Raw genomic sequence first — 24,661 nt, forward strand, 5'->3', positions numbered from 1 at the left:
GGCATATAAACTTTAAAGGAACGATTGTATAGCTAATTTGCTGTCAATTAATGAATGATACGACCTAAGAAACCCAAAAAAGAAAGAAACTTTAACAACGAGAACTACAGAAGTAGCCAAAACGAAGCCAGTTACGGAAAGAGGTCCGCTTCGCAATCGTCATCTGGCGGGACCAAGACACGTGTACCGGAATCATACAAGCGTGCTACATAACACCCTACTGGCGCACGAAAACGAGCGGAACTAGTAGTAGTAGAGATCTGCGAGCCCTATGACTGACGAAGCTCTAATAGAAACTACAGCTCTTTGGAGCTGTCTTAAAATTTATTATTTTCGATTTTAGAATATTTCATTCGTTCTTTTATAATCTTTTTTTCGCCTATATTCTTAATTTTTATACAAACTACAAGTACTCTACGCCTGCTTGTTTTTTTTTTTCCTAATAATTCACTTGTTCCCTTATGTGGGTAAGCAGAGATAGTGTTTGATATAACTATTTATTTATATTCAAACACAAACTACAATTTAACTGCATTTCATTGTAGAATTATATAATCTACCGCTTTCCTAATTATCCAAAGCAAATAGAATTTATAGTATATAGGGCGGACCAAAAATTCGTTACAAATTAAACCTCATACCGCAAGAAAACACGACGAACAAGTTCTTGGCACCGTTACTATTCGCATTTTCTGGCTACGATGGTTTCAGCAAGATGTAGCCACTTGCTATACATCTAAAGAGTAGCTCTCCTACCTATTGCGCTAAAAACATTTCCGGAATAGTCGACGAAAAAAATTTTGAGGCGAGACGACATCCCATGGCTACTAAGAGACTTTTTTATATGGTTAATTAAAGAGTCGTGTATAAATCCATAAGCCAAATACGCTACGTCAACTGAAAAAAAAAACAGTGAAGAGATGTCAGCGGCATCGCGGTCTCTTTGCCGACGAGTATTTGAAAATTTCTACACTCAGTTGAGTGCTTTTGAGATCAAATAATTTATAAAAATAATCAACAAATTACCTTAGCTGTAAATAAACAAATTTTAAAATAAATTCAATGGTTTTTTTTATAAGAATATTTCAAACGTTAACCAATTCATGGCCCATCTTGTATATAATTGATGAATATATTATACATAGGCAAGTAAAGTGTTCTCTCAAATACTATGTATAAACTTGTAATAGAAGTCTTTGGTTATATTAAATGTATCTGGCTGGTTTTGATGACATTAAAGAGATCACCGAAGCTCAAATAATTGCTCGTATGAAGTGTCATTAGATAGCACATCGCTCACGCAAAGAACGGCCGTTGGTGCTGAAAGGTTCATGAATGGTGACCACGAGACAGACGGCATAATGAAAGTCGCGGGAAATCGATGGATACAAGCAAGACGCAAGACCTGTCATCGAGGGGATCTTTGTAGGAAAGCTAAGCCTTACAGTGGGCATTTATGGGGTGATATGATGAAAACGGTACAGACTGCGTAGAGACAAGTATTTAAAAAAGAGTCGCTATAGTTAAACATTGAACTTATGGGACACTTATCCATCAGTTCATTAATAATAATATGTTAGAATAAATTAAATTAAATATTTGTTCCCACTTCTAAAACTTAATTAATTAACCGATATAGTAATGAATATATGATTTACATTTAATATAATGTATGGACACTTCGACGGATAAGATGATGATATTATAATAGACAATGAAAAAAAATAGATCAAGTGTTATAATTTTTAATTCAGCGCCGAGATTGTATGTTTTAATCTCACAGAAGTAACGAAAAAAAAAATTACATAAAATTTCCACTTTCACCCGTTGCAACGCGGTGCATAATGGCTGTAGCGCCATTGGTTCAGCGATTAATGAGCCCGGACGTTCTCTGTTGTGTTTTGCACGTACGCGCTGTCGAGGAAACGCTCGCAATGTCCAGATGATTATCTAACAGTGTTGATAAAATATTCCGAATTACACAATGTTGAATATGAAGATAAACAGACTTCTTCTTATTAAAACTGGCCATGATCGCGGGTATTATTTAAAGTTATATCAGCAAACTGCTTCTTTTTTAACTACAAGACCAAGTATATTGGAATGTGTCGTTTATTAGTAATTGGTTATTGTTTTAAAAGGTTTAAAGAAGTAAACTATTGCTTTTACACTTATTTCCAATCACCTATGTAAAGTTTATCCCTCTGAAATATAATAAAAACATTATTTTTTGTTTTATTGGAAGCGACAGACTAATTTATTCGAATTTTCAGAATTCGAATAGTTACATATTTCGATGTTTATTATTTCTGAATCCAGTGATATTTAGATAGTGTGAACTATATATATTAATTGACAGCAAATGAAACATACATTTACTCCTTTAAAGCTTTCACATCTATTAACAATCACACTGTATATAAAAATAATTCATATTTCCTTTCGTAACGCTCTAATTTTAGAACGGTTGTACGGTTTAAATACACCTTTTAATAATTGTTCCTAATACTTTGCAAAGGTTTTCTCTGGAGAAAAAAATACTTTTCTACCGAGGCGTTCATTTGCAATTTTATAAATAAATCGCAAGGTCAGTTATCAATTTCGAAAATCCATATATATCACATGGGCTATTTTGTCCATCCTCGAGATTCCGTGTTGAAAAAACATTAACATTATTTATTTATTTTATAACTAACAATGTTGAAATGCCTTTTTTAATTAATTGAGGTTAGAATGTTTATACGTTGTTTAGCAAACTTTTATGATATATAGAAAAATAATTTGTTGAATAATAATTAAAGCGGCCTTTATTTTAAATTAAAATTTACTTTATATAATTTACTTACAATACAGTGCACGGTGGGTAAGCATATATTGTAGTAATGTATGTCCCTCACTAGGTTGACTAACGACATAGTGAAGGTCGCGGGAGGTTATTGGATGATAGCAGCGCTTTGTGGCGATCTTTGGGGGTGGCCAATGATAAAGTATCGATCGACAAAATTTCTTTATTTTAAAGCAAGACAGTTTTATTCATAATCAATATGTACACTATTACACAAAAATTTTTTTTTAGTAATGATATCGCGATGATCTTAACAAATTTAACTATAAATATTTTTACAATGAGCAGTAGTAGCCAAAGGGTAGTGGAATGAGATTTGCGGTTGTAGATCGCGGGTTCGATTCAAATGTAATGTAATAAACACTTTGTGTATTAATTATATAGGATTGCTACTGCTCCAAAAGAAGTTTCTAGAGGATAGGCAGCAGAATTTTCTGGGTACTATAATACCACACTGCGATCCCGAACATGCTAGCCAAGCGTGGCGATTATGGTATATCACCCCATAGATATCTTTGGGTGAGGTGTGCTTCTACGGGCTGACACGACCATTTACACAAATATAAGAATTATTATACTATAGACAAGTATAGTGATTACATTTTGAAGTATATTAAAGTCAGTATTTTAACTGACATATTTTTTCTTTTTAATAATTTTTAGCGCCTAAACAGTTAACTAGTGGTAAACGGGCAACTTGAACACTCTAGGTATTTAGTTCGCTGTTGGTACTTTACATAAAAATAGTACAAATAAATAAATAAACAAATAAATAGTTCATACTTGTTAGAAGTGCGCATTATTATGTTAATATATTTTTCAGATTCAGATTTCTAATAACATAGGTGGAACGAACAAACCATAGCGATATTCATGAGGCTTATTGAAGCGATTTCATCAAATTGCAAATCGCATTTCATTGTTTCGAATTAGATTACTTCCCGAGTTCAGATAAAGAAACAACATTTCAAAGTTACTTCGATGAACGTTGAACGATACGATGCCTTGTTACAAATGATTACAACAAAATTTCCGAGTTGCCTTTGGAAACATCTGAAGCAATGTATTATAGCAATAGAAGCTATGCAAAAGGAAATATTAAGGCGCACAGTGAACATATGTGCGGTGAATTTTAAACCGGTGGCTGCAAAGTAAACTAATATAATAAATAGATAAATACAGTGGCGAATCCATGACAATATAAAAATATTAACTTAAAGGCGAATCTTACCTCTCTTTCTAACTTGCGGTATTTTAATTATGTATAAGCTGGTATAAGCTAATTAGTTCCACACCTACATCATATTAGGAATACAATGGCCAACCTATTGTGTTACAATGCTGGTTAAGTGTCTAAATTAAGTCGCATTTTAGTAGTTTCACTAATCTTGTTCCCATGGTAGTTCAGCAGTGAAAGTAATTTGCAATCGTCATTTTATTATTTACTTTTATATATACGTATAATATTTAGAACATCTAATACAGATGTCGATGATCTGTCTTTATGGTGTACATGAAACTATTATATTATTAATAGTTTTAAAAAACATGCATTTTTAGTATAATTTGATGTATTATACATTATTTTGCGGTAAAGAGCTGTCGTTTATATCTATAATAATTAAATAATACCAATAATGCTCGAAATGGTCAATGAAAACAGATGAAGTTTAGAATATTCTAGAATAAAAAGTGAAAGACTAGGATATATACACTAGGGCCACGAGTTGGATTACCACCTGAATTTCGTTTTTTACGTTAAATGCATATATCCAACAGCAAGAATACTGCAAAATTACTCAAATTATTGCAACTAAATCTCATAAGAGACAGCAATCAGTTCAACAATTTAATGCATGATTTTAAATATTTCTTGCACCTCTGTTCCGAGACAGAAATAATGGATGAAAAGTAACGCATTTATATATATGTGGATTAATGATAAAATTATTTTTATATTTTTATTTACTTATTACTTACTTATAATTTCATAAAAAATCTTATTTGTCACTGTTGTTTTCCGTCAAGTCGATGTAATGGCACGAGAATTATAGAGTTAAGAATAAAGACTTGTGTTTGGGACTGTCCTTGTCTTGCGTGGGATTGTCAAGCAATAAATGCGGCGGGCCTTTATTGCTATACGTGTGTGTGTATATATATATATGTGTGTATATATATATATATATATATATACGTAAAGAGAAATGATCCGCCTATGCTCTGATTTCTAGAACTAATCACTATATTAAATCAGTATGTACAGGACCCTAAGGCTCGGAGAATTAATATTTATTACGATTATTCCTTTCGATGATTAGAGGATAGAACGGCCTTTAAGAAATTCCACCCGCAAGGACGCATCCAATAAGTTTGGGAAACAGGTGTGGGACAGCTAGTATCTACACTTTGATTTATAGTATCCAAAATTTTCTCATTTATTTATTGATTCTTATCTACCTGTATGAAAATATGCTTGTTAGTTTTGTAAAATTTAAATAAAAATAATCACAATGTATGCAAACGTAAGCAAAGAACAATTTTTGAATTTGGAATTAATTTATTCTTACGTTAACGGTGATATCTCAGTTTATGTCATGGTATAGCAATTTTAAAACGCGCGAGGTGAGAAATTTATTTAGCCATTCTATATGCACTAGGCATTAGTCATAGGGTCGTCGTATTGAAGTGTGAACGGCCTCGATAAAGCGTCGGCAAGACAATGCAAAGCACATTCTACGATTATTCGATTTGAAAGTTAAATCTCGAATATACAATTGTACTTTTATTATTTTTAAAAAGATATAAGAAGCGATTGCTACGCGTTTCTTTTTATTCCAAGTGAGAAGCGACAGGCGATGTTCCAGGAACTACGCAGCAAATATAGGCCGTGCTGTAATGTGCTCTGTAAATAATCCTAGTTGGTTTTATTGACTATTATATCTAAAAAGTTCATATTTAACTGTAATTTAGGACATTCGTAATTCACTATTGATCTAACACATTGATTTATTGTTTTTTGTAAAAAATACTTTTACATTAATATTTATTACTTCTTATAGGAATCTTTAAAGGATGTAAAAACACTCCTGACAGGATTTGTTCTGCTGTCAAAAGTAATTGTCCAGTCGCAGTCCAATTGGGGAAAAAAAACATATCGGTTACTAAGAAAAAAAGTTTTTTTTTTTATTTCGTTACCGCAAGGCCCTTTCGCGCATTTTTATTTGTTATTTACTCTGTGATATATGTATGTTACATACTATACACATATACAGACATTGCTTAGTTCTTTGGAAGACACAGAATGCAAGCCGCTGCGAACCAGTCCTCTTGATGTCGATGATGATAAATGAGAAGAGAAAAGCGTTTAATATTTTCCCCGGGAATTTTCCACTTTACCTTAACGAAAATTTAAAAAAAAAATTCTCGAGTTAGACGAGCCATTCTCGTATATTGGGCTTACCAATATGCTTGTGCAATGTACGATGAATTTTATTTACTTTTATTATTCAAGCTAAATGATAGACAAAGTAAATAAAATCAAAATTATTAAACATAAACATTAGAATATTATTTAATATTGTTAGAACTTAGTTTAAAACTAGACAACATCCTACTTTGACTTGGCTTTGATATGACAGCGCACAATTTATGTATAAATAATTAATCATTAATGTAACTTTCATCCATTACCTCACGCCATAATAACAGATGTTGCTCATTCGATAGTGTCATGTAATAACTGAAAGATATCGCCGTGGTCGTAATAGGGTAGACATGAGATGGGACAAAAAGAGCAATAATGACTAAACAGGTTGTATATTAAATCCCGGTAATAAGGAAAGCATAGTCACAGTAGCCGCAAAGGACGCGCATGCTAATTATAAAACGGCAGACGAGTCGGCGGTCCGCGTTCCGCGCGCGCCTGTTTGCCTCGCAGACTACACTGCACATCAGCGTGAGCGCTCCTTTCAACAGATTTATGGCACTAGGAAATGGTATTGGCCATTTCTTTTTACAGTCAAGTATACATATTTATTATTTATTCCCTTATTAACAATCCACTTTGGGCCATTCGTAGTGAACACTTGTGTACGTCAACTAGAATACAATTGTGTTTGCCTATAGTGCCATTCTTCAATAGGTATGATTTTCAAAAGTAATATACGTTCAATCAAAAGATTGTAAGTCATATGCAACCGATCAAGAGAAGTTTGGCCTTTTCGGGCATTATTGGGTCCGAATGCTTAAAGTGTGACAGCCCAGGTCGAGGTTTCTAGAGCTGCTTGGTTTCGGTTGAAGTTGATGAGTTGAACTGAGTTCACGGAGCGGATGGTTCCGTGTACTTAAATATAAAACAGAAGATGCGTTCCAGTTGTTCGTCCCGATGACGTTCGCGCGTAAACCGCTCTATCCAAATAGAGCTGTGGAGTGTTGATGATGTGTATATGCGGCTTGGGATGGCAGCGTGGACCACAGGTGAGCCAAGGATGGATCCGGATCCAAACTCGGTTCGCCCACGTTGTTTATTTTACATTATCTTTTCTCTTCTTCTTATCAGCCCATAGACGACCAACGATCGGTCTTGTGTTGCCCGCATCTAGCGACTTCCCACAAGTGTAACAGAGTCGTTGGTCCATGTAGTGGGGGACTTAGCCACGCAGCGTCTTCTGGTCGCCATTCGAAAATATTTCGGCTCAAACGGTAACCACGGTAGGCACGAGCGATGTGCCCTGCTCATTGCCACTTTAGACGAGCAATTCTTCGATCTACGTCAGTGACCATGGTTCTTCTGCGAATCTCCACATTTCTGATTAATAACGAAACTCCGCGCAGAGCCTTTTCCATTGCTGTCTGAGTGACGTTGAGTCACTTTATTAGACCCATCTTAAGCAACTGCACCTCGGATCCGTATGTCCGAATCCTTATTAAATACAAGTAAATATATATTTTCACATTCTGTTCATTCTGTTTATAACTACGTAATGACATTTATAACTGGAAATAATAGCATTACATGTTTATTGTTAGTTTAAACTATTTACATTTAATATCAATAATACCATAATACCTAACATTGAAGCAAAAAAATATGAAATAACTATAGAAATGGCTGTTATAATGTTATTGTGATATAGATAAGAATGCCTTTGTAAATGGGCCGTTAGTATTTTTAAATACGAACGGCTGTAGAAATACCGTTAGCAAAGTATTTTCAGTCGAAAATGAGTTTAGAAAAAAAAACCATGTATAGCTAAGTCGCGAGACAAATTTATCGTGCTTTCAAATTATTTTTGTAGTCGGACGTTCTATGCGATAAAAAGTATAAAGCGCCGACATAAAAATCAGTTGATATGATGACAGAATCATTCCGTTACTGACGCGGGTTGTTTTGTTTGTTACTTTGAACGTATACAGGATGATTGGTTACAGGTGTAATATCTTTATAAGGTTGAATAACTAGTTCATTTGGCGCCAAATATATTATGTTACTCCTAAACCTAATCAATGGTTTCGGAAATATTAAACGTGATGATAATATAGAAAGAAAAAACGTTTTCAAAATTAGAATCACTACTACTTATTATAATACATAATTAATTAATGTTTACTACCTGTACCTGCAGACTTCGTACTGATAAAAAATAGAAAAAAAAATTATGTAACATATTCCATGAACGTCATCATCATGATATATACACGGTGATAAGAGATATGTTTAAAAGTTTAAAAGCTATACAATTCCTCTTTAAACCTTTTACACCAATAACCAATTTATCCTGTACTTAATAGTATAAACTTACAAGATGAGACTTTTTCGCACAAGAAATACGCAGCTTAATATTTTGATATTAAAAATACTACACAAAACAAGCTTGTCATATAAACATATAACGTCGTAGAATTTATTTTCTCTCTAACACATACTATAGATAAAGATATAGATACACATATCACATCTTACTAGAAGTAGGTATCGCTTGTAATGGAACTCTCATCGATGCTCAATGTGAATATTATTCCCGCTGTCCCACGCCCGTGCTTTTTCTTCCTAGTGTCAGGGACTGCTCATCTAGTGCTTTTGTAAAAAGACATCTAATGCAGTAAAATTATACCATACTATTAATTATTTTGAAGGTCGGATCAGATAAAAGGATTCTCAAAGAATCACACTTGATTCTATGCGTGATATATTTTTGTCTACAGACTATTTAAAACAGATTGTGTTTTTAAAAGATTGATATAACAAAATATTACCGACGTGACAAGCAAAAAACCGAGCACTGCACAGTTTTTGAAAACATTAAGCAGAGCAATAACAGTTAAAGACCTTGTCTGTCCCGTTTTGTTATAAAAAATAAACAAACTTACTATTTAGAATATTTTTATTGAATTACGAACTATATAAACATCTGTATTTTACGTATTGATAAGTAATGCATAAGGTTATAAATAGTTCCTGTCAAATTTCAAGTAATAAGACTTTAATATTATTTAAAACAGGTGGATTATATAGATAATAATATCGGAGGAGCTCATTGCTAGTGTAAGTACACGACACAGATATGTAAAGGCGAGCCCGGGACACTATCCTTCCGGCAACCGATATATCCGAAGCGCGCTTGTTTACGTGAACGTTACAAACGCGGCTTAACGTTTCTATATCCAGAACAGGCCGGTTTCGGCTTAACGCAACGTACAATTCAGCTGGGATTGATAATCCAAACGACACGATCAATGTGATAATTGTTTTTCAATTTCACTACGCACCTAAATTTTAATTTTATTTGTCGTTAAAATATATTTCAATAGAACATCTATACCTAACACGTTCTCTGCTAACGCGGTCAGTGCTGACCGTCAGTGAATTTTCCCTTTAGGCCTAATAAAAATCATAAATCTGTTTAAGATTTACTAATGTTTTTTTTCTTATACGCTTTTATTTTTTACTCAAATGTTACTCGGTTATAACAAAAGTCAATTTGAGAGAATAAATTTCTTTGTATGGTAATGGCTGTTTTTCTTTTTCAAAAACTTGATATGGAAAATCTACAGGGCTACGGGTCGATAATATGATATTTAGTTTGACAGCACTGCCCATGGGCCTGTAAGAACGAAACGAAAACCCTCGTAAAATGTGGTCATCACTGACTGATGCGGCTTGAACTGAAAGTCATCAAGTCATCAACATGAAAATGCGTTTTTTCTCGGAATAGAACGTGTAAAAAATCGTACCGGTATTCATCGTTCATCAAAATCCAACTCGGAATAGGCAACAAAACTATGTGGTCCCGTGTACTCCGAGAGGTGCCTTGGCTTAGGGGTTCCAATGGTTAGTAAGTATCCTATATTCTATTTTTCGTTCACCCTTACCTTTTGAGGGTCAGGGTATATTACAATTTCTTTTTTCCCTTATATATATAAACATATATGTATACATATATAGATATATTTTACTCTCCGTTTTTCTTCACAATATCTCAAATTCCTCTGGATTACTAGTCATTTTCTATGCATTACCTTTCTTACTTTTCCTTCGCTTCCAAAATATCACACTAGGTTTCCTTTTATTTATATTACAATTTAATTAATGTCTTTGGTTATACCCCTCCTATTTGTCTATCTAGTTACATTTTACAAGTTATATTATATTATTTGTTTATTATAATATATACCCGACCTGCCTTAAGTATCCTATATTACCCAGTTTAACCCCAAAGGACAGGCTATTTGTACCGAAAATTTACCCTAGAAACCATAGTACATTGTAACAGTAGTTCGTAATTTATTTTTTTTTCCTTTCAGGCTTTTTGCTCGCGAAACCAACACTGTAAGTCGGCAGCAGAAATGAACATTTTACTTAAATTAACTTTGACAAATTATGAAATATTTGCATTTTTAGTAATGGCAAGGAGAAGAAAAACAGCGTGGAATATAGTTTAGGTTAGTTCAAAATATTCGTGGGTATCTACGTTGCGCTTGCCAGTACGTAGTTTTCACTCCAGAACTTTCAGGCCCTAGTGGCCATTTGTTTTGTGCAATATTGCCTGACGACTGCTACTTTAACCTGAAGATCCGCTGCACTATGAAGGTAAAAAAATAAGCTATGCTAAGTCAGTTAATTGTAATATCTGATATATCGGTAATTAATGCCAAATATGTAGAAAATGGTATTCACTACCATGACTAGCAAACTGCATATACATACACGTATTACCATTAAAAAAGTGTCCAACATAAAACAACATGGCTTAATATTTATTATAACGACGTACACGGTTTACTCTAAAAGCGACGGACGTCCACAGTTTATAGCTTCCAACAATAAGCTATAAATTCAGGTCAACACGCACCGGCAGCGACCAGGAAGTTTGTAACAACAAATTTTAACGAATGCATTCGGTAAACATAATTCGATGTTAATTAAATTCGACAATATTACCTTTACTTTGTGTTTATTATAAAATTTAAAAATAAAAAACAACAAATTACCAGCATTCATATACACACTTTAACGTGTCAGCGTCGAAAAACTATATAGTAAATTTAAATTTAAAAATTCTTTATTCAAAACACTATGGTTTACACTTCCAATTGACGTGAAGATGAGTATATATCTGTATGGGTGTTAAATGCCTTAGACCTGCGAAGATAGACAAAATAAACTCAGCGAAACTTTATTTATAAATATGAATATAGAATTACGTATATTTTAATAGCACTGAAAAAGTCTGAAGGCGAACATGTAATTTTCAAGGTGTGCTAATATCTAAATCATTTACAGTGTAGTAACCGGCAGCATATTTTTTAAACTAACAGTAGGAACTTTTTGGGACATTTTTTGTAAAAGTGCATACACCAAATTTGTTTTTTTTTCTGGTATTTCTCCTGGGTTTATCACGCTTCCTGGAAAAATTAGTAATATCTTTGTGTACATACAAAAAAAATACTATGAATTGGTTTATTTAAGTTTTCTTTTTCGTGTTTGGGTATTATCATAAAACATTAACACGAAAACTATTGATTTGGATTTATTTTACAAAATAGTCTTATACTATTTCATTGTGAGTAGTGTTAGCTCAGCGGTATAAGACAGAGACTTGTGATCATAGGACATGATTTGATTACCGGGATACAATCTTATTTCATTCACAATTCGTGCATTAATTATATAGGAGTGCCACTCTGACTAAAGTTTCAAGAAGATGAATATAGCAATGTCCTCTGCGTACCATAATACCATACTGCGATTACCAACCCGCTACTAAGTATGGTGATTATATAAGGTTGTCTATTGGATGAAACGACGAACCCAGACAATAAAAAGCTTTTGAACTATACCCATGTATATTATCATGCAATAATATAAATACGCTTTATGAAAATATCCGTTATTTATTTGACTACAATCATAAGTACTGAATGATATAACATATTTCTGTTGAAAAGAATTTGTATCTATTGTCGTCCAGTATAATCAAGTCTCTTAAGAGATTCAAAGGAACCTAACGTTTGTTAAGTCCAGACAAAGTTTTACAAGAGCCACACAATACAACGACTGCCCATAAGTTTGACCGACTTTAACAAAACCCTAGTTTTATGCTTTATAAGCTCAATACGGCGGGACATAAATAATTATGTCACAGTTAAAATAGACGAATGAAAACTTGACTTAATAGAACAAAGAATCTAAAAAGAGTCTTAATTTATAGAAAAGAAATCTTGTAAGGGATATCCATAGGCCTAGATTATTTGAATGCTTTCAGAATATACCATGAATATAGCACCCAGCATTTAATTTGGTACGTCGAAAATATCAATATCTTATAATCTTAATGGGTTTTAATTACTTCATATATATACGAAATTATCGGAAGAGTGAGGGTAAAAGATACGCTTTCCTTTGTTCGCTTTGTTCCATACAATGTGCCAAATCTAATGCCAGAGAGAACATTCAAACATTTTAATAGCAATGATTTGACAAAAATAAGAAACTAAAAAGAAATTAGGCTTTGTTACATGTCACCGTTACGCTTTTCTGTTGGAACAACAAACAATTAACTGCCCACGCAAAAGCGTGTTTATCCCGCAGTCAGACCAAATTCGTAACAATAGGCGTTTAAAAATGTAGGACAGTTGATGGGGGATTAAAACGGTTTTCTCGTTAAGCGCTTATTTAAACCGGCGATATGTTATGGCCGCTGTCAAATGCCAGATGGTGGGAATATATACATTACACTACACTTAACAAGTTGGCATACTAATTGCGAGTTGGTGCGTCTATAGAATACTATTCTATTTGGCTAAACAGACGTTCACGTCTTACTGAACAGAGCGTTACAATTTTTATTTCTCTCATTTCCCATTACATCTCTCCATTATATCTTTCTTACGAATTAAAGCATATATGATAGATATTTATGACACATAATATGTACGTACAATAAAATCCCATAATTAATTTTAAATCTGCCACTGGAGAGATTTAAAACCAATATTAAAAAAAATATTATTGAAAAAAGTATGTTATTCTATCTAAGAATGAAATACTGACTCTCACTCAGGAATCTCATTATTATCAAGCACTATTTATAAAATTATATGTATTTGTAAAGAGCATTTGTTGATTTTTTTCGCTCTTCTCAGCAGAATTGCCTTCCGAGACGGTGGTAGCTTCCTGTAGGGTCAATGCCAGCAATTTATATTGACGGACGGTTCGAAAGTGCTTGTAATATCAAATTTAATTAAAGAATATTTAGATTTATAATATTAAAAAATAATAAGCTCTCTTTACTGAGCTTTTCTGAATGTTTGGCTTAGCAACAGATTTAGCGATTTATTTATTTATTATATTAGACCTTAATATCTTTGTATATATCAACACAACAGTTCTGAATAACAAGTTGACTTATTTTACACATACTTCGATAATTGTATGTCCTTTTCTTTGCAGAATACCAACATTTAAACATACAGAACTAATCTAACCAACATTACGGTTGCGCATAATCGACGATAACCTAGATGAAAGTTACGAAAGAGTAAAAAGGAAAAGAACAACACTCATTACTTGACCTCTTTAACTTTTTAAAGTTTAAGCAATTTATCTTTTCATTTTAAATGAAGCTTATGAAAACAATTTCCAAATGTTTTAAAAAATTTTGCAATTTCATCCTACTTTTTGTTCGAAGATTTTTATAAATAATAATATTAATTAAAAAAAAACGTAATTTTTGCCAATTCAATATTGATGCAGTATGATTAGTTATAGGTGTAACATTTGTTAGCTTTTACTTTTATTCTACTCTATCACCCTGTATAAAGCGATAATTTGAAACTATTTCCGACTGGCTAATACATTCTGGCAGTGCAAAATCTGTAGGGACATAAAGCAAACAATAAACAATTTTAATTTGCAGTATTTTATATTTTCAAACCGCTTTTTCTTGCTTTATTAACATTATGTTATTTATTTTTGGACAGGATGTAACCATTTAAAGCTTTTACATCTATAACCAATCACTTTGATTATTAATATTAAAAGAGAACAGTGCGTAATATATTTTTTGTGGCAGGCAATAACACAAGTCGCGACAGATAGGAACCAAAAAATTCTTTTTGCGGTCAAAAATAAGCGAGTTACGTCACGCACAGAACTATTGCCCTTAATCACGCACGCTGAGCGAATATCACGCAAAAACGAAATGTTTCAATTTGCCATTTTATTTATAAAAGATACGAGGAAAAAGTGTTTCTAACGCATGTATGTATATATATGTCTGAAGTGGAAGAGGGCGCTGCACATCACTCGTGCAGCCGACAGACGTTGGAGCCAAAAGGTTCTCGAGCGGCGACTATGTGCCGGTGACTTCGGCGTTGGTTTACTGGGTGAACAGACGATATAATCAAGGTCGCGGGAAATCGCTGGATGCGAGCATCGCAAGACTCGTCATAGCGATCTTTGAGATAGGCCTAACCCTTGCAGTGGGCGTCTATCGGTTGATATCTTAAATGTACGTTAAAGAGTAAACTATGAATTTTAAGCTGAAAACGTTATTAGTAAAAACGACGCTATGTAGATACTAGTCGTTCGTAATAGAGTACGTATCAAAATCCAGAATACGCTCGACTTTACATTACACGCATTTATTGTATCGTCTCACGGAATCATCTTTAAATCTGTACAAACAAAAAACCTCGATGAGAGAGAAATGGAGTGAAACGGTGAACGAGGGTGACGATGTTCATGATAGCCAATGTTATAGAAGAATAGAGAGCCTAAGAGCATATTAACTTCTTATGTGATATGTACAACAAAAAAGAAGGTTCGAAGCCAATTGGCGAAAGAATCGTCGTAACTTCTCTCTAATCATCTTACATAGTATATGTACATGTATGAATATGTAATATAATGTGACATATGCATGTGTTGTAATATGTAGATATATACTTCTCTTTAAGTACATATATATTAGTAATTAGACATTAAATATGATATTAATCATGTATATTTCTTGTTGTCTTTGCACCCAAGGTTACTTTGTTTCAGAATGCTTGTAAGGTATAAATCCACTATTAGACAATATACAATAAGAGTGAATAAATAAATATAAATAAGAAAACGAAATATAGCATAATAACTTTATTGACATTTTTAATTACTAGAACATACATGGTTTATTTTTTGTTGTAGAATAAGTTATTTTTGAATCTACAACAATAAAACTCCAATGGTTTGATTAAATTTATAAAATTATTTAGTTCAGAAAGTTTTTAAGTAAAATATTTAATTGGCCCCAATGATCTGTTGATTTTATATGAAATCTAATAGCATAAAACATAATAATTTAAAGGTGTTTCATCTACAGGCTTAATGAAATGGTGTGTGGACAATTGAACATCCATCATTCACCAAGAAGAGTTGTAAAGAACATTTAATATTAAATTCATGACATGAACATGAAAACAATGATTTTTAGGTATCATCAATCTGGTGTTAATATATAGTTTTTAATAAATATTTAGTAATGAACCCACATCCATTAAAATTTCTACCAAAAATATAAAAATAATTTAATATAATAGCAACATTTTTTATTCTTATTTATTATTCAGTACAGTAAGGTAATTCGGTAAATACTTCAATAGTTTTTACTTTTCTGACGAGTTTAAATAATTACTTTTTATAATAACTTATCTCATAAAACATCAAATAAAAAATGGGTTTTCTTAACAAATCTAACATCATGCAATTCAAGCCTTCCTACTTTTACAGAAAGATATTGATCTCCTTAGTTAATACATTTTTATTATATACAATATCAGGAAAATTACATAATATAAACGGAAATCATTTTTAGAATAATGTTCCCTTATATATATTAATCTATTTTATATAGTAATCGATCTCTTTTTGTATATAAAATACAAAAATATTTATGATACTAAATATAAAGCAAAGAATTTACGTGGAAATGATAAATATAAAGTTTTATTAATTTACATTTGTATGTAGTAGTTTACTTACATTTTTTTGTATCTATGTACATTTTAATTTTCCATCTTATTTTCTCAGCCAAGCGGGCACATAGATTATATTAGTTAATATCAATTAAAAAAAATAAAATGAAATTAATCCCACGCACCTGATTATCTGCAAATTAAAAACCGTCGAAACCCAAGTTCATATCAAATCTTGTTTATATTTCAAATTGGTGATAAAAAATAACAAATAACAACTACTTATAACTAGAAGTTTAATACATGATTTCCAAAATTTTTTAGTAAACAAAACAAAACTAAGCAACACATTCTACTACACTTAACACTAGTACTAAAAATTCTGTATCTATTAACTACACATAACGTTTAACCACAGATAACGCAGTTAAATAAGGTACAGACTATAAGAAACGGTACACGGTTTTAAGAAATATATTCGACTTTACCGTATTTCCCAGAAAGAATTAAAGCTAGAAAATTTCCTTGTTGGTTATTATAAAAAGGTAAAGATGTGTTTACTCTAATGAGGGTCAGGTGCATTTGGATAATGTACTGTTAAAAATACAGAAAGAATTATTTAAATTAGAGTTTGTGAACCAAACAGTTTAATAATTAATAATGAAAATAATTAATAATAGAAAGATGTAGTATCGAATGTATTGTCTAATTAATAATATTTTTGTAGCTTAAAATGTGTAATCGTTGAAAAATGCACATTTGAATACAAGAAGAGATTATACTGTATTTCTTGAGACCCACCATTCAACGAGAGTAAAATGTTAATATTAATTTTAAGATAGTTTAAAGTCATGGAAACTAAACAATTAGAGATTAAAAGAGTTTAAGAAATTACAAGAGTCAAGTGGAAATAAAAATACCTAAACCGATCAAAAAAAACTCTATCTGCACAATGTTGCAGTAATTAAACTTGGCTGTAAAAATTAAATTCCTATGTCTTGTTAGTTTAAAGAAGTTTGTCTCATAACATCACAACTCTTATGTTCAGTCACTTTGAAAAATGTTATAGTTTATTTCTTAATTAAATTGGTTTATTAGAGACACCCAAAATGGGTTATTTTTAATTTTAATACTCATTTTAATTTTAATTCCTAAAAAAATAAAATGGAAGCTGATTCTACAACTTATGAAAATACTAATTGTGAAAGCTCAAAACTATCTATTTGTTTTCCATTTTCGATTTGTCCTGGGTAGGGAAATGTTTTATACTGTAAAAAGTTTTATGGTTTCACATTAAATAACCGAAATGTTTTTAGGAACTTTAATCTCTACAAGGACTTTACCAGCGATAATGGTGAAAAGTGTGTAGAGAGCCATATCATCGAAAGTTTACAACAGTTTGGTTTGTTGCCGAATACAGTAAAATGTCCGACGTCTCAGTCCGATTGCAAAGTAGTATGTAAAGTAGCTCGAGTTGTCGACAGGTACAATATACAGATGTGACTTTATTGTACTCTTGTAAATTTTGCATATTTGTTTTCAAAGTTATACATTTTAAATTGTTTATTTAAAAAGCAAATACTAGTATGACTTCTTTTAACTGTTTAGTTGCGAACTAAATTAACTTACTGCAATAAATTGATTGATCTTCCCTCTTTTACCATCCAATATAAAGAACATTTTCATGATAGAGACATAATTTTAAACTTTATCAAAATTGATTGTTTTCCACAGAGTTCAATGGATATGTGAAGGATGTGGAAAAAGGCAACCAATCCGTATAGGCTCTTTCTTCTTCAAACTACAGTGTTCTATACAGCAAGCTCTACAAATGATTCTTGCCTGGTGTGAAGATGCGGACTTAACTGTTGCTGCACAACATTTCAGTAAATATGATTTTAAAAGTTCATTACTTGTTTTTTGAATAGTAAAATCTTCAACAGTATTTGTATAATTTTAAATGTACAGGCATATCAAAGCTTTGTAACTTTAAATAGATTAAATTGATTATATAAATACAGGCTGAAGTCCCTGAGTGAGTCCTTGATCTCAATGTAAAAAGATGTAGGTATTAGAGCTGTCATTATGAAGTAAATGCCAAAAGTAAATGGGTTTTGTTAAAAATGAAAAATATGTTGTTTCATTAGCATGTGAGCTAATAAAATTTTTGGGTTTGTACTCTCTAAAAATATATAGTTAGATAGTTTTTTAAACGGTCTGTAATCCTTTGCACTTGAGACTGTTTCTTTTTTGATTAATTACAATTTTATATTATATGTAAAGTAAAATTAAAGACTGGGTGCAGACCAATATCTCTGGGTCGTATTGGTATACCTTATGGCTGATGATGGTGGAAGCAAAATGATAAACAAAATATTATGCATAATTTTTATATTTAAATATTTTATACATTGCCAAGAAATGCCCACATTCCTTTAGCAGTCACACTGTTCCAAGTTCACCACAGTAATATTAATTTTTGGTAAGACAGAAAGCCTTATCTGCATTTTATAGGGATATTTTACATTTCATAAGATTATTAGCATGGGAACCCACATGTTAGAAAAAACATACATCATTACCACCATATCTAACCACAGTGGACTTAGTGAGGGATTCTCAGAACTTGAGTCGCTGCATCAAACCCTAAGGTTACAAATGCAAATATCAAGTGCAAAGGGTTAAAGCTTTTATCTGAAGTCACATTACATTACACAATTATATTTATAATCTTTAACTTCTTTTATACCTATTTGTTTTTAATATTTTATATATTGACATTAATATCTGTGTTCAATTTCCATGCTTTCATTACTAAAATTAGTAAGTTGATAAGGTAAGTTTTTTGGTAAATTATGTGTATATCAACTATGTTATATATTAAAATTTTTTTAGTAACTTCATAACTATATCTTAATTATTTTTGGATTACAGATGTTAAACATAGAGTTGCAATTTCTATCTATGATCGCTTAGATGAAATGGCAATTAAAGAATTAAATAAATGCAAACTCGGAGGAGAAAATAGTGTGGTATTGGCGGAACTGTACCCGGATTGTTTGAATCGATTGTCACCTGATACTACTGATCAGCCACATGTGCATAGGATATTAATGTTGGCTGATACAAAAGTAAGTATAAACAGAGACAAGATAATTTAATGAAAATTTGCTGTAAGTTCAAGTGTTGGCACACTGTGGAGAATACTTTTGTTTTAAAAAGTCAGGTGATGTAAATGAGTGACAGATGATTTGCTTATTGAGGAACTATACTACCTTGTGAGCAGGTGGACACCTCCACACGGAACGTATAAAATATGCTCAATTACTTCATCGCTGTCGCTGTTACAGCCCATAGATGCCCACTGTAAGGCACAGGCTTCCTCCAAAGATATCTATGTGGGGATATACCTTAATCGCCACTCATGGCAGTCAGGTTACCGATTATAATGTGGTATTATTGTATGCAGAGCATACTGCTGCTAACCTTCTGGAAATTTGTTAAAAAGCAGTGGCAAGCTTATATAATTAATGCACAGAGTGTAAATTATCTAAGATTATAATCCCAGGAATTAAACCCATGACCTAAGATCTCAAGTCTCAGTCATGTACTGCTGAGCTACCACTGTTAACTGTCTCATCTTAAGGAATAAGAACAGTAAATATGGTATTGAATATTCTATCTATATCTAGGTACATTGTATTTAATCATCCACATACATAAGTTATGTAACACTATAACATACATCAAATAATGATAAAAAAATATAGATATTTTTAGTTATATATATATATTGGTTACAACTTAAATGAGTCTTTAATATTATCATCATTTTAATTGAAAAACATAACTGGTGGCAGTAGGCTTGCATCTAGCATCTTCCAACCACCTTAAAAAAGTTGTATGTCCACCTTGTGAGTGGACATCGTATGCTGCAAATGCTGGTCTGTGACCTTTAAAATATTAACTGAAAAATATTTTATTTCACAGCATATTCCTACTTATTATAGGCTCCATGTACTGAGGATAGATTCAACAAAACTAGAAGGTGGCAATGCAGAAGATGAGGTTGGTTTAAGAAATAAATTTTCTGAGTGTTCTCATAAAATATTTTACATGTAATTTAATACTTCGTATTTTAATTTTTTGTGCTATAATAGTATCTTTATTCAGCTTTGTATTATATTATTTTGTTGATTTATTTGTGTAATGTCTTGGCATTAGGCTGACTAACACATATCCTATAGACACAGGTACACAGAAGATTGTTTAATTTCCATTGCCATTCCTGTTATATTTGTTTTAGAATCTGTATGATCAATGCATAGGAGTTATACGGTTAGTAGCAATCAAGTAGTCATAGTGCTATATATATAAATAAATATTGACGGATAGAAAGTTCACCATATTCACATTTTCTGTGTTCCTAATATTTTGACAAATAATTTAAATAAATTTATCTTTAGAGGGTACATTCTTGCACAGATATAAGAATGTTTGTATATATTCTTTGCAGACACTGAAATCTGAGGTGGAATTGGCACTGGCAAATATGACAGAAACGCAGTCCACAATAGTTTTGGGGAACAATATACCCAATATTGAGGGCTGTACTACATATCAGCATCTTGTCCAGCATTGTGATATTGACATGCAGAGGTTCTGTAAGTATTTTTTATAGTTATCTAAGTAAATTTATTTACATTAAAAATGCAGTGAATTATTATTGGCCACTTCTTTAATCTAATATTCTTTATTGTACATACTAGGGATACATTTAAATAGTTTCATAATAATAAAGTAGAAAGTACAATGGGAGGTCTTATCACACAAGGCATGTCGTATGGACAACCGTAGTATGGAAAAGGTAGAAGTATAAATAATGGATAGTTAACAAGTACAAAACATATGTACAAACATATATACATAAACATACATAGATATACATACATCTTAAAACTTATCCACATCTTATAAGTTATCAAATCATTCTTAATTAAAAAGTCAAGTTCACAGTGACCAGCTGAACTCAATAATCATTATTAACACTAACAGACTGTAGTTATTGTATAATAGATCAGATTTTCATTTAGGTTGTACCTTACAGAAAGTTTTTATACCTGAATCTGTATTTCAACTTATTTAAAAGATGCCTTGTGGGAGGTTTCTGCTCCTTCTCCACAACTATAACACCCTGCGAAGCAAAGTAGAGTCAAAAATAAAATAGTTTTAAACAAAAAAAGTTGATGATATATAAAAGTCCAGTTAAAAGTTTCAATGATGATAAATGAATCTTATCTATATGTTTTTTCACAGTGAGCTCCCGTGTGTGGAGGCAAGCGGTTTCATTGTGTACGGCGTCACGTGACCTGTGCGCCGGCGCATCAGCCCCGTGCGCTCTCTCCGTACAACGCTACCTGGACACTTCACTCTATCGCTTGCGCTATGGAGACGGTTTCTATGCACACATGTTAAAAGTCGTATCGACAGAGTTTACTGATAAATCTGACTAATGACAGTATTAGTATGTCACGTTGTATGCCTGCATTATGGTAATTTTTTTTTCTTTTGTGTACAGACTAAAGTGATCATATGGTATCTGAAATACTGTAAGTATACTATGAAATGTGCTATATAGTAATAAACACGCGTAAGTTATGATTTTTATACTGTACATGTTGATTACGATGTCAACACAAATTCGTAGTTCACATTAAAATAACTATTTATTACTAAGATGTATTATCTGGCCTGTTGTTTTTTGTGAAGGATTGGTATACACAAGCTGGTATGGACAGAAACGAGGACAATAAAAACCAAAGTAACTGATGTAGCTCGAAAAATTGTTTACTTGAAGTGCATCGAAAGGTTCTCGAGTGACGACTCCTAGCACCGCTAGACCGATGATATAGTTAAGGTTGCAGGAAGTCGCTGGTTACGGGCAGCGCGAGACCGGCCACTGTGGTGATGTTTGGGGGAGGCCTGGCAACGAGGGTCTATCCGCTAATAATAAGAAGTTAATGAAGACCACAGACTGTTAAGGGCATTGTGTGTCCACCTGTAAGAATGACATTGGTGACTGAAATCTTCATATTTGAAAATTTACGGCGGAGACCCAGATCGAGCTGTAAGCATCCCACGACTGTGATGATAAAGCTGTTAATAATCACATATTGTTAATTAATTTAGCTGATGTATTTATAGCGAGGCAATTAAATAATTTTGCATTATGAGAACAACATTCTATAGTATAAAAACTACAGATGCACCTGGCAATTTGCATGGCAAAATTGGCAAGAATTGGCATATAGCATATATGGAGGAAGTCTGTGCCCAGCGGTGGACATTCTATTGCTGAAATGATGATGATGAAGTATGGATATATTTGCAGACGTTGGGTTAACGAATGTAACATACCTTTCAGAGTCTGTGTACTATGTAACTTTGCATTTATGATTTTTTTGTCTTATTTTATTTATCGAGAAATTACTGACAATATTCTTTTTTATTACGATTTAGTGCATGCTATGTGGATGTGACTTAATTATATACTTGTCTTCCCAAGTGCCTTGTACGAGTTGTGATTAGTATATAAAGTGTATGTTTATAGCACAATAAGTTACTTATATAAAGTGTTAAATGTATTTCAATAAGAATTATTATGTACTAATCGATTTTATATTATTTTAAAATGTTTTGTTTCATTAAAAATTTGACTCGAAATTACCTTGTTTAGTATTATAAACATTGTTTTCTTTGTCATAATGATACACACTTATTTTGTTGGTTTACATTGTTCCTTTATTAAGTTTATTTTTAAGTATCATTATTTTTTTAAGTTTTGTACTCATTTTTCTTAATTAATAATAATGTAAGTATGTGGAATGTAAGGAGTTTTGTTTTTTTATTATTTGTGTTAAAATGTTGTATTTAGTAGGATGAAATAAATAATTTCTTCTTAAATATTATTTTTATTTTTTCGCGGCTTATTATCGATATACAGGATGGTTGGTTGCTCATTTGCTGTTAGTAATGTATGGTATGTACTTCCTATCAAATATAAACGATTTCAGAATTTAGGATTACTATATATTGAAATTAATTATTTTATATCAGTACCTGTAGACTACTGCTAGAAGTTATTTACCCGTTCCAATTGAAAAATAAATTTAGGTTATATATTTCAAAATAACCACTTTATACAGGTGATTGGAAATAGATGTAAAAGCTTAAAAGTTTATGCTTTCAAGTTAGATATATAATCACACTTAAAACCTGTAACCAATCGCTCTGTACACATCGGCAAACTAATTTAAACATTCATATTAGTTTTTTCAATCTAAATGCTTCACCTGATCAACTTATTTTGTTCGGGAGAATAAAAGTAATTCATTAGCGGATTTAGTGATACCAGATTTTAGCCAGTAGATGTCGCAAAATATTTCGATTCCTAAGAATTAATACATATTTCTTCATATAAAAAATAATAATTAACTAAATATATAATATTTGAAGAGTCGACATAGACGTAATCATTCGTACAATTACTTTTCCCTGTGAAATCACTTCTAGCTACTGAGAAAATAAATATGCATAAAACAGTTCTATGCATTATTTCACCAGTAATAAGAGGCAGTCAAATCTGACACGAATAATTTCTATTTTAAATAAAGAAACACCTTGTGTAACACAGTTAATAAGATTCGCGCTTATGGCTCCAAATAAAACAGGTAAAACTATGCTACCTACAAAATATATGCGATTTAAAATAAGATCTAGCATTTTGATGCGTTTCATTTTACAATGAAAAATTAATAACAAACCATAAATTTTGTGGTACAAAGAACCGAAGATTGCTCGTACAAGGTTTGCAAACACATTTACAGAGGACGGCAACGTATGACGGATTTTTTTTTAATTTAACGAAAAGTAAAATGTTTAAGAAGAAATGTCAATTGTAAACCGATAAAGACTGGCCACCGCTAAACAAGATGTTTCAAAGAAATTAACATATTGGGTCAGCGTGTAGACTTTCGCGACGCAGCCTTAGGCCGCCTGCGAACTTACTAGAGTTTTTATACATTCTTTTGTTGTCAATAGTCAATATTGCAAATCATTGCATACATTTCAATTAAATAATATTATATCGTAGAACAGGCATAATTTAAAGATTTCGATGTATGTAAGATGATACATATTTATTCAGGAAAGGTGTAAAAACTTTAGAGAGATTAATGTATAGATCATTTGCTAATAATATAGTACACTTTTTCCAAAAAATCAATGGATTTAGAAATAATAAATAAAGTAATGATAATATTGTATTAAAATGTGTATTCAAAATTTGAATAGTTGCGT

At 31.9% G+C, this 24,661-nt stretch overlaps 2 protein-coding genes across 4 annotated transcripts in view; one reads left to right on the forward strand and one right to left on the reverse strand.

The window, feature by feature from the left end:
* Positions 1-16,636, reverse strand: part of corn (cornetto) — a 77,387-nt gene extending 60,751 nt beyond the window's left edge. The window contains exon 1 of the mRNA XM_068773671.1: positions 16,489-16,636. The gene's annotated coding sequence lies outside the window, so the exon portion shown is untranslated. The remainder of the gene's footprint in view (positions 1-16,488) is intronic.
* Positions 16,637-17,364: 728 nt separating this feature from the next.
* Positions 17,365-23,189, forward strand: LOC137930439 (uncharacterized). Of its 3 annotated transcripts, none has more exons than XM_068773688.1 (7): positions 17,365-17,553; positions 17,620-17,787; positions 18,038-18,189; positions 19,238-19,434; positions 20,294-20,371; positions 20,820-20,967; positions 21,620-23,189. In XM_068773688.1, exons 1-7 carry the CDS (start codon positions 17,468-17,470, stop codon positions 21,814-21,816), a joined length of 1,026 nt encoding a protein of 341 aa, XP_068629789.1. In that variant the 5' UTR covers positions 17,365-17,467; the 3' UTR covers positions 21,817-23,189. The 3 variants fall into 3 exon arrangements, with proteins under 3 accessions (XP_068629789.1, XP_068629790.1, XP_068629791.1); XM_068773689.1 differs by having other exon boundaries at positions 20,820-20,962; positions 21,620-21,679; XM_068773690.1 differs by lacking the exon at positions 17,620-17,787.
* The last annotated feature ends 1,472 nt before the right edge of the window (positions 23,190-24,661 follow it).

Source organism: Battus philenor, unplaced genomic scaffold (genome assembly GCF_028537555.1).
Source record: "Battus philenor isolate CCGP_79_NKW_IND1 unplaced genomic scaffold, ilBatPhil1.0.hap1 SCAF_6, whole genome shotgun sequence".
NCBI classification, from domain to species: domain Eukaryota; kingdom Metazoa; phylum Arthropoda; class Insecta; order Lepidoptera; family Papilionidae; genus Battus; species Battus philenor.